Below are 11,983 nucleotides of genomic sequence, written 5' to 3'. Positions count from 1 at the left end.
AAAACAAAGGCAGTTCATGACCCCTTTAAACCTTACATTAAAATTATACATAGCATGTGATTTGACATTACATTTAATTTTTTTTGGCCAGGGTAAGAGCTTAATGAATTGAAGGATTATGTTGGAATCAATATAGTTTTGAATGAAATTTACAATGAGAAATACAGGAAATTATGTTACTTGGTACTATGGTACTGGATTCGGATTTGATGTGGGACTGTGTATATGCAACATATACGTTATTAAATTGTTTTACATTGTTTCACAATGATAGTTTAGCATTTTTCCTATTTATTTGTTACTGCTCTGTGATGTAATTTTTGTCTTATTATATATTTATAATATATAATGGATAAAATGGATAGAGTACCCATAAGGATACAGACCCTTTGCACTTGGTACAGACTTTTTTCCATTGAAGGAGAAAATGAATAAAATCAGTGCCCTTTTAAGGTATTTGGACAGTTAATATGTATTTACACACAACATATTTTAAATCTAAAATGGAAAATTGCCATAATAGCCTCAAGAGCAAAAATATCAAGTGATAAAATATGTTATTAAGATATTTTATGACATCGGTATATTGCTGTTTTCTTGGTTTGAGGTTATTTCTTTGGTCATGTACATTTTATTTTTGAGAGTCTGCACATGTTTGTAAGTGCTTTTTAGTTTTGAACCCAGTGACCCATATTAACACTCTTTTGGCAAGATTTACTAACAGCTTGCACCAGCACGAACCCTCCATTGGCATTAAAAACACAGTAAAAATTCTCATTAGTATTGAAAAGGTATGAAGTTATTTGCGTATGAATTTGTGAAAGTTTCCCTTCACAGCTCTTGTCAGATTGCATTGGTCATTATTGAAATGAGATGCTGTATTTGTGTTCTTTAATTTCTGCATTGTCAGTAGATCACCTTCATAAAACTTTCCAGTCCCATTGGTGATTTTATGTGATTGTCCTGTTTAGAAAATCTGGCTCTTGGTCTGACGCTGACCAAAACCTCAAAAGGTGTCTGAATTTTTTTTTTTGAATACTTGCTTTCAGTAAGAAATAGTCTTTAATAGTCCAAATATGTCCATTGTCTATCGGAATTGTCCCAATTTCAGAAGTCCAAAACCTTTCTGAGGGCACTGTAGTTTGTCAAGGAAGCCAAAAAACTGTAACAGTTTTTCTAAATTGGCTAATTGGGTGTACTTGCATCTACATTTGTATATGAGTAATAGCTTTATAACTACATTTTAAACAATTTAATACAGTTTTGTCTTTTGTGTCTGCTTTTCCGAAGCAACAATATTGTTTCAGGAAGTGCACTTATACTGTCGAGAGAAATTGTAAAGTAAGTAATTCTTACCCATATGTTTGCCTTTGTTTACATGACTGTGCTTAATTATATGCTGATAATGCAATAAAAAGGTAAATTGGCTATTGTATTTAAGGTGACAAAAAAATGTATGGCCATTTAAGCACAAAATATAGCATGTTAATTCAGGTAAACTGGGCCACCTGTGTGACAGCATCTCAAAAAGAGGTCCAATTTGGCTGAATTGACCACATAGTTGAGGATCTGCTTTGTGTATATTTGTAAGAGAGTGAATGCATGTGGTAGTAGGGTGTTTGTCATATTGAAGATTGTGTTGTCAGTTTTGCACTTTGGGCCAGTTGTCTGAAAAAGCTTCAGAATGAAAGACATTTTGCTATTTGCAGATGTGCTGTAAAAACTCAGATGGTCACTTTTGCTAATCTTTTTTAATATTTCAACAGTATCTGCTTTACTGATGCTGCTCGTCCATATTTGTTGTTTTTCTGTCTCTTTTGGCTGCTCTCAGCTCTTGATTGATGGATTCTTGGCCACTCTGGTTCTGTTTCTGGTGGTGGAGTTGACGATCTGCATTGTAACCATCTTGTTTGGACTCAATGCTCTGGCTAAAGGTGGCATGCAGGTCAGTTAAACACATGCGCAATGAAATGTAGGACTGAAATGAGATGGCAGGGTCAAAAATGAACTTTACTAAGGGACAATATTTTTACTTATAGGAACTGATTACATGGTAGGTTTGTGATGTTCTGTCAAAAATATCGGCGGTTGAATTTATGCTGTTTATTTGTGTTAATGACTATTAATATAAAATTCATTCTGAATTAGTTTATTCAGAATCTCAGTACAACTTAATACAATAAAAAAAAAAAATAGTTTATACTGTATACAGAATGTGAGCAAAGACAACATCAACCTATGAACTCTTGCTAAAACTCCACTTATAATGAATGAAGCTGTCTATTTAGCAAAATGAATCATTTATGAATCATAGTATTCCCACTTTGTTGTTTATGATGAGAAAAATCACAAGAGTGCAGAATTCAATCAATGTGTGCAAGCAGTCAACAAAAACCTAACGTCTGTTTTAAAAAAGTAATGTCTGTGATTGGATATAGTGATTTTTATAATTTATTTTTTGGACATTTTTATTTATTTTGGTGGTATTTGTTTCTGAGGCTCCCATTAAAATCACAATATGTACGATTTTTTTGATCAAAATATCCAAAACTTCTGGAACAGTGTTATTTAGTTTGCTGACTTGTGGACTTACATTATTCAGAATGTTTCTAAGAATATTTAAAGCGGTCATATACCCTTCGATTTTTACAAAACTCATCATTGATGAAAAGTGAAGTGTTGACATCTTTTATTTCAAGGTGTGTGCCTAAACGGTCAAATACATGCAAAAATAATTCAAAATGAAGCACTTGGTGATTAATTAATGTAAACCCTTGTCAGGGTCCCGTCAGATTGCATCAGCTGTGGGCATGAAGACTACAACTCCTATGATTCCACACTCAATCACAGCGCTATAAAACCACGCCTTTGTTTCTTTGTTTGTTTTGAATACAATATTGTGCCTTTCATTTTCAACCCTGCATGGTGTAATAAGAATAGCATAGCAGATTTGGTAAGCTTACTATCTAAAATAACTCAGCACGTAGACTGATGTTCATACAGTATATTGCCAAAGGTATTGGGGCGCCCCCTTCTAATGAACAGGTTTAGTAATTTCCATGAGTACGAATCTTAATGTTTAAGCATATAATGATATTCTAGGGGATATTGTGCATCTAATTTTACAGCATGAGTTTGGACAGGGCCCTCTTCAATTATAACATGACAATGCCTCTGTGTATAAGGCAAGGTTCAAAAAGAAATGATTGATTCAGTCAGTGTGGAAGAACTTGACTGGTCTGCAGAAAGCAAAGTCCTGACTTTAAAATGCAGACCTTGTACATACACTACATGGACAAAAGTATTGGGACACCCCCTTCTTTAGAACGGAAAAAGGCACTTCCAAAACTGTGGCAACAAAGATGGAAACAATTAGTGTATTCATAAATTGTATTTCCATCTCTGTTGCAATGGTTTTGGAAATGTCAAAAATGACTGTACCCATAGTTACAAGTCACTGGTGTTTGGTGAAGAGTTTTTGGCTCAAAGTCTGCATTTAAAGTCACACCAGAGGTGTTCATCTGGGATTAGGACTTTCTGCAGACCAGTCAAGTTCTTCCACACTGACTGAATCAATCATTTCTATTTGAACCTTGCCTTACACAGAGGCATTGTCATGTTAGAAAAGGGTCCTGTCAAAGCTGTTGCTATCAAATTAAAAAACACAGTCCCCTAGAATATTATTATATGCTTAAAGGGATAGTTCACCCAAAAATGAAAATTTGATGTTTATGTGCTTACTCCCAGGGCATCCAAGATGTAGGTGACTTTCTTCAGCAGAACACAAACGAAGATTTTTAACGAAAACCGGTGCAGTCTGTCAGCCAAATAATGTGAGTGGATGGGCACCAGACCTTTAAAAGAAAAAAAAACATGCACAGACAAATCCAAATTACACCCTGCGGCTCGTGACGATACACTGATGTCCTAAGACACGAAACGATCGTTTTTTTGTGAGAAACTGAACAGTATTTATATCATTTTTACCTTTGATACACAGCCATGTCCAACTGTAATGAGCACGAGTTCAGCATCAGGCACGTTACATGTGAATGCGTTCTGGTGTAGAATACGCAAACGCCGGAAGCGATCTGTCGCATGTATATGACACTCATTGTTTACACAGAGCACTGAGATTGTGGGTATAGCGGCTATTCAAAATGGTAGTTACTTTGCGCTTATCCTGATTGTTCAAACCGATTTAAAGCTAAAAGATTACGTTTGCTTGCGCAAACTCAACCGGGACTTTTTACCGATTGCCTCTCACGGTGTTTGCGTATACTACGCCAGAGTGCATACACGTGTAACGAACCGGATGCTAAACTCGTGCTCAGGACAGATGGACGTGGCTGTGTATCAAAGGTAAAAAATGATATAAATACTGTACAGTTTCTCACAAAACCCGATCGTTTCGTGTCTTAGGACATCAATGTATCGTCACGAGTCGCAGGGTGTAATTTGGATTTGTCTGTGCATGTTTTTTTTTTTACTTTTGAAGGTCTGGTGCCCATCCACTCCCATTATTTGGCTGGCAGACTGCTCCAATTTTCGTTAAAAATCTTCGTTTGTGTTCTGCTGAAGAAACAAAGTCACCTACATCTTGGATGCCCTGGGGGTAAGCAGATAAACATCAAATTTTCATTTTTGGGTGAACTATCCTTTAAACATTAGGATTTGTACTCATGGAAATTACTATATTCAAACCTGTTCATTAGAACGACAATATAGTGTATCTTGCAATTTCCTCTTCAAAATTTTCCTTTCCATAATGAACTTATATAATACAGTGATCCCTATGTTTTCCACAGCTTCCTGGTTTTAGACAGCGTGCTGGCCCATCTCAACCTGAGGCTGTCACCCCTAGTCAACCTCAGGTACACCACAAGTTTGTTAACCTATGAGATTTCTGTTGAGATTCAACCTTTCTTGGATTTGGAGTTTTGGAATTCACTCACCTCGTGTCATCCAAGATGTTCATGTCTTTCTTTCTTCAGTCAAAAATAAATTAGGTTTTTGAGGACAACATTCCAGGATTTTTTGCCATATAGTGGACCAATATAGTGGACCAGATTCAATGCAGTTTCAAAGGGCTCTACGTGATCCCAATCAAGTCAAAAGAGTCCTACGGAGCAAAATGACAGATTGTTTTGCTACATAAGACCCTTATTTATGTAGAGCCTTTTGAAGCTGCATTGAAACTGCAATTTGGACCTTCAACCCGCTAATCCCCATTAAAGTCCACTATATGGAGAAAAATCCTGAAATGTTTTACTCAAAAACCTTAATTTATTTTTGACTGAAAGACATGAACATCTTGGATAACATTATCAGGAAATTTTCATTCTGAAAGTGAACTAATCCTTTAATGTGAAGTTAGAGCTATAGCCAGTCCATTACTTTCTCATCTTTAACTCTATGCTTGAACTTGTCAACCAAAGCAAGTCTAATTTTTCCCAATTATTTCAACCCTACAGGTGGAGGTGTCGGTGTCAGAGGTGGAGCCAATGCCTGAACGTGAGCCTGAACCCAAATCTGAGCCTATAGAAGAAATCCCCAGCCCTCCCACTGAACCTCAAGTGGCACCCATTGACTCTTTAACAGACGTTTGATGCTCCGTGCTCATGTGATCTGTATGTATATTGTAGAGATGAGTGAGGTTTTAGCAGTGAGGGGTTTTGTATTTTAGCAGTGTATGAAATCAACATGATAGGGCTTTATAATATAGGCCATTATCATTATACATAAAGGGATGGTTCAACCAAAAATAGAAGTTCATTTCCTCCCTCATGTAGTTCTAAACCCATGACTTAATTTGGTACAATGAAAATGGATGGGGACCAGGGCTTGTCAAGCTCCAAAAAGGACAAAAGAACAAGAGAGGTTTATATAACTTGTGCACTATAGTCCAAGTTTTTGGAAGTCATACATTTGTCATCCATTAAAAATATTGCTTGACTACTGTGATCACAGTTTATTTTTATGAAAAAAAAAAACTATTTAGACATCCTACCATTTTGTCTTTTTGAATTCCACAAGAGAAGAACATTTTTAAAAGTTGTGGGTTTTGAAAGACATGAGGGTGAATTTTAATTTTTAGGTGAACTATTGCTTTAACATTGTATTACCTGATATAAAAGACTGCAGAGTTCCCTATCAGTCGGTCTCTTCGACGTCTCGTCGAGACCGACGAATTGGGATATCGCCTGGATAGACCAATCTACTTCGTGTGTATACAAACGAGCCAATGAATATTGGCATGCATGATTGCAGCCAGCTGCGTCTGATCACAGCGTGAGCATATAATGCGCAGCAGGTGCATGCATCATCAAGCTTTCGCTTCGGAGCGGGACCATTCTGTGTGGAACGAGTCAGAAGCAACACTTACCTCCTTTCTTCTCTCTTGTGTTGGCGGCACGGCGCTTCAGCGGCGTGGTCTTCCGTGTCGAGTGGAAGCACACAGCTGGTTCTCACCATCCACCTTCTGTGTTGCTGCGGCCATCTCCCCTGTGCGCCTCAGCACTAAGAGAGCAAATTCCTAAAAGAGCAATTTTCTGAAAAGAGTGAATTTCTAAAGGAGCTCCACGGGTTGAGCGTCTTTTTAAAGACGAGGCAACATGCCTTTCTCCCCGTGCGTTTCTGGGTGCGGCCGTTTCCTGGCGCCGGGTGATGGCCACGCACACTGCCTCACGTGTCTGGGCTTACAACACGCTGAGGCAGCGTTCGTGGATGAGTCATGTCCTCATTGTGGGGGGATGACCATCGCGGAACTGCGGACCAGACTCCGTTTCCTGCAAAGGGGCGGGGTTCCAGTCCCTCTGCCCAGAACGAACGTTCCTCCAGGCAAACGCCGGGGGGGCGTTGTCGCTGGAAGCAGAGGGCTGCCCGGTCTGACGGTGACGGTGAGGAACTCCCCGCCCATTCCATCGGCGGGGGCTCCTCCTTCCACCGACACTCCGTCGCCACCGGGGCTCTCAGGGGAGCGGGTTGGACCTCCCTTAGGGGTACCGCCCGTTACTTTTGGGGCCCCCCCCGACGAACAGATGTCGGTTGCAGCATCGGGGGGAGAGCCAGACCTCTCTGAGGAGGAGGAGGGCACACTGTCGTCCACTGGGCGGTCAGCGGTGCCCGATACTGACCCGGAGATGATGGCTATGCTTGCCCGGGCCGCCGAGAGGGTAGGGCTTGAATGGAACCCTCCATCACGTCCCGACCCCTCCCGGCTGGATGACTGGTATCTCGGGGTGGCCCGCGCTGGTTCTCAGCGCCCCACCCCGGTGCCATTCTTCCCGGAGGTGCATGAAGAACTCACCCGAACGTGGACGGCACCTTTCACTGCCCGAAACCGCTCGAGTGGGACTTCCTCCCTAACCACCCTTGATGGCGGACCAGCGCGGGGATACACGGCCGTCCCGCCGGTGGAGCGTGCGGTTGCGATGCAACTGTGTCCGGGCGCCGCTTCCACCTGGCGGGGCAACAATCCGTCGCTCCCGTCCCGGGCCTGTAGGCACTCGTCGGCTCTGATCGGCAGTGCCTATGCGGCCTGCGGCTCCGCTGGTTCCGCCCTTCACGCTATGGCGTTGCTACAGGTGCATCAGGCCCAGGCACTGAAAGACCTGTACGAGGGTGGTCACGACCCAGAAGTTCTTCGTGAACTACGTATCGCCACGGACCTCGCGCTACGTGCGACGAAGGTGACCGCGCGGTCTCTGGGTCGTGCCATGTCCACCATGGTGGTCCAGGAACGCCATCTCTGGCTGTGTCTGGCTGATATGAGGGACTGTGATAAGACCAGGTTCCTCGACGCTCCGGTGTCCCAGACCGGCCTCTTCGGCGACGCTGTGGAGAGCTTTGCCCAGCAGTTTTCCGCAGCCCAGAAGCAGACTGAGGCCATCAGTCACATCCTGCCCCGGCGTACAGCTGCTGCCTCCACCCGTCCGCCGGCGGCACCCCAGTCTGCTCGTCGCCGAGGGCGGCCCCCGGCTTCCGCCTCCGCTCCACAGCAGCCACCGCAGCAGCCTTCACAACGGCGCCGTGGAGCCGGTCGCCGGGCAGCCGCCCAGCCCGTCCAGGCCCCCACAAAGACCAGTGGGAAGCGTAAGAACAAGAGACCCTGAGACGGGCGACCCAGAGATGGAGGATGCTGCTCTTCGGGAGATGGTGACCGCACCACTCCCTCCCCCGGAGGAGGGCCGGGCGGAGAATCTTTTGTTTGTTTTTTCCCCGCCACCGACCGTCAGGTACCCAAATACTCGACAAAAGAGCAAATTTCTCTATCTCTGGGTCCCCATGTGGGACTACGGGGAGTGCGCAGGTCATCCCTGCGCCTCACCCGTCCTCCCCCCTCGCCAGCGAGCGACGATGGGCGGTTCGAGAGTACGGCGAGACGGACTACTCACGCACCATCGGCTCATACGCAGGTAAGCGTCTCACACACTCAACATATAGACGCTCTGACCCCGCCCCGGTCCGGCAACGAGACTGTGAGGCAGGGGCCCTGCCCCCCTCATCGCTGCTCCCCCGCGGGTACGCCGATGGTCCCCCTTGTGCCGCTTGTTCATTTTCTGGGGGCCTGGAAAGAGCTTCCCAGCCCATCTTGCTGGCTCCTTCGGACCATCACTTCCGGCTATGCGATTCAGTTCGCCCGGCGCCCTCCCAAGTTCAGAGGGATTCACTTCACCTCTGTCAGGGCCGCAGATGCTCCCATCTTGCGTGCAGAGATCGCTTCCTTGCTGGCGAAGGAAGCGATACAGCCGGTCCCTCCAGCCGATATGAGGACAGGCTTTTACAGCCCGTACTTCATAGTACCCAAGAAAAGCGGCGGGCTTCGACCGATCTTGGATCTGCGCGTCTTGAACAGGGCCCTTCACAGGCTACCGTTCAAAATGCTCACTCAGAAACACATTTTCAGATGTGTCCGTCCCCAAGATTGGTTTGCAGCGATCGACCTGAAGGACGCGTACTTTCATGTCTCAATCCTTCCGCGCCACAGACCCTTTCTGCGGTTCGCGTTCGAAGGCAGGGCATATCAGTACAAGGTCCTGCCCTTCGGGCTGTCCCTCTCCCCCCGTGTCTTCACGAAGGTCGCGGAGGCGGCCCTTGTTCCCCTCAGAGAACAGGGCATTCGCATTCTCAACTACCTCGACGACTGGCTCATCCTAGCACAGTCTCGGGCTCAGTTATGCGAACACAGGGACCTGGTGCTCGCACACCTCAGCCAGTTGGGTCTTCGGGTCAACTGGGAAAAGAGCAAACTCTCTCCAACACAGAGAATCTCTTTTCTCGGTATGGAACTGGACTCGGTCAGCCAGACAGCACGCCTCACGCAGGAACGTGCTCAGTCGGTGTTGAACTGCCTAGACACAGTCAAGAGCAGGACAGCGGTCCCACTGAAACAATTTCAGAGGCTCCTGGGGCATATGGCAGCAGCTTCGGCGGTGACACCGCTCGGGCTGCTCCATATGAGACCGCTTCAACACTGGCTCCATGGCCGAGTCCCGAGGAGAGCGTGGCTTCGCGGCTCTCACCGGGTTCAGATAACTCCGGCTTGCCGCCAGACTTTCACCCCGTGGTCAGACCTCTCATTCCTACGGGCTGGAGTACCCATGGAACAGGTCTCCAGGCATGCTGTGGTTCACACGGATGCCTCCGCCACCGGGTGGGGAGCCACGTACGACGGACAGGCAGTTTCAGGGGTTTGGACGGGCCCCCAGCTGACTTGGCACATCAACTGCCTCGAGTTGCTTGCAGTACGTCTCGCCCTGCTCCGCCTCAAAGGGCACCTACGTGGCAAACACGTGCTGGTCCGTACGGACAATATTGCGACCGTTGCGTACATCAACCGGCAAGGCGGTCTACGCTCCCGTCGCATGTTGCAACTCGCCCGTCATCTCCTCTTGTGGAGTCAGAAGCATCTGAGGTCGCTTCGTGCCATTCACATTCCCGGGTTGCTCAACCGTGCGGCCGACGAGCTCTCACGAGCTGCGCTTCCCGGAGAGTGGAGACTCCACCCCCAGTCGGTTCAGCTGATTTGGAGATGCTTCGGCGAGGCTCAAGTAGATCTGTTCGCCTCCCCGGAGACAGCCCACTGCCAGCTCTTTTTCTCCCTGACCGAGGGCACACTCGGCACGGACGCACTGGCATGCAGCTGGCCGCGGGGCCTCCGCAAATATGCGTTCCCCCAGTGAGCCTTCTCGCACAGACATTGTGCAAGATCAGGGAGGACGAGGAGCAGGTCCTTCTGGTAGCCCCTTATTGGCCCACTCGGACCTGGTTCCCCGAACTCATGCTCCTCGCGACAGCCCCTCCCTGGCAAATTCCTCTGAGGAAGGATCTTCTGACTCAGAGACGGGGCACCTTATGGCACCCGCGTCCAGACCTCTGGAAATTACATGTCTGGTCCCTGGACGGGACGCGGAGGTTCTAAGTGACCTACCCCAAGGGGTAGTTGACACTATTACTTCGGCGCGAGCGCAGTCTACTAGACATGCCTACGCCCTTAAATGGAACCTGTTCGTTGATTGGTGTTCCTCCCGGGGAGAGGACCCCCGAAGATGCCCGATCAGAGCCGTGCTCTCCTTTTTGCAGCAAGGGTTGGAGCGTAGGCTGTTCCCCTCAACCCTTAAAGTCTATGTGGCTGCTATAGCTGCCAACCACGACCTCATAGAAGGAAGGTCGGTAGGGAAGCACGACCTGGTCACCAGGTTTCTTAGGGGAGCCAGGAGGTTGAATCCCACTAGGCCCCCTTCCGTGCCCTCTTGGGACCTATCGCTAGTGCTCACAGCACTGCAGCAGGCTCCCTTTGAGCCTTTGCAGTCAGTTGAGCTGAAGTTTCTCTCAATGAAAACTCTGCTCCTGCTCGCATTGGCTTCCATCAAGAGGGTAGGAGACCTGCATGCATTTTCGGTCGACGATTCGTGCCTTGAGTTTGGCCCGGCGGATTCCCAGGTAACACTGAGGCCCCGGCCTGGTTATGTGCCCAAGGTTCCCACGACTCCCTTCCGGGACCAAGTGGTGAGCCTGCAAGCGCTGCCCTCGGAGGAGGCAGACCCAGCCCTGGCTTTGCTTTGTCCCGTCCGAGCACTAAGATGCTACGTTGACCGGACACAAAAGCTTCAGGACCTCAGACCAGCTCTTTGTGTGTCATGGAGGCAGGCAGAAGGGGAATGCCGTCTCCAAGCAGAGGATGGCCCACTGGATAGTGGATGCCATTACCCTGGCCTATCAGGTTCAGGGTGTGCCCTGCCCCCTCAGGCTGAGAGCACACTCAACTAGGAGTGTTGCATCCTCCTGGGCACTGGCTCGTGGCGCCTCGCTAAATGACATTTGTAGAGCGGCGGGCTGGGCGACCCCTAACACGTTCACGAGGTTCTATAGCCTTCGTGTAGACACAGTCTCCTCCTGTGTTCTCACCTCAAACGGGTAGGCACAGAGAGGCCTCGGGTCGGCTTGCTATACTGCTCCAGAGTAACCTAAGAGTAGCTCTGTCGAGCTCCTCCGCTGAGCTTGACAGCTGACGTAGCGGAACGTCAGGCGTCAGGCCCTCACTCGATGAATCCTTTGGAACCGGTAGAGGGCTAGGCTCTACGTAGAGACTTAATTGCATCTCTTACAAAGACCACATTGCGCCCTAGAGGCTGTGTGTTTCCCCGGTAGTACTTCTACCAGTGTATGAGGGTTCAATCACCTCCAATCTTCCATATAAACCTGAATTGAGTTATATGTGTATTGCTCCGAACCTCCTATCGGAAGGACGTGAGCTCCGCATATTCCCAGTGCTCCAGTTTCACTGAAATGGATGGTGCTGAGTTATACAGTGACTGGCTCTCCTTGATGCGAGCCCCTGGCCCAAGCCAGTAACAGGACCCAGGGGGGCCCGCTCAGGACACTGGAAGGGGCAGCAGCCACGGCGCTTTGTTAGGGATCCCAATTCGTCGGTCTCGACGAGACGTCGAAGAGACCGACTGATAGGGAACGTCTCGGTTAC

General features: G+C 47.5%; 1 protein-coding gene across 1 annotated transcript; it reads left to right on the top strand.

Moving 5' to 3' along the window:
• Positions 1-1,824: 1,824 nt before the first annotated feature.
• Positions 1,825-8,155, top strand: LOC141289992 (uncharacterized). Its single transcript, XM_073822188.1, has 3 exons — positions 1,825-1,945; positions 4,809-4,874; positions 5,475-8,155. The coding sequence occupies exon 3, from the start codon at positions 6,615-6,617 to the stop codon at positions 8,112-8,114; it is 1,500 nt and encodes a 499-aa protein (XP_073678289.1). The 5' UTR covers positions 1,825-1,945; positions 4,809-4,874; positions 5,475-6,614; the 3' UTR covers positions 8,115-8,155.
• Positions 8,156-11,983: the final 3,828 nt, after the last annotated feature.

This window comes from Garra rufa, chromosome 17 (assembly GCF_049309525.1).
Source record: "Garra rufa chromosome 17, GarRuf1.0, whole genome shotgun sequence".
In the NCBI taxonomy this organism is placed as follows: domain Eukaryota; kingdom Metazoa; phylum Chordata; class Actinopteri; order Cypriniformes; family Cyprinidae; genus Garra; species Garra rufa.
Note: the sequence above shows the minus strand (reverse complement) of the source record. Positions and strands in the feature narration are given on the sequence as shown.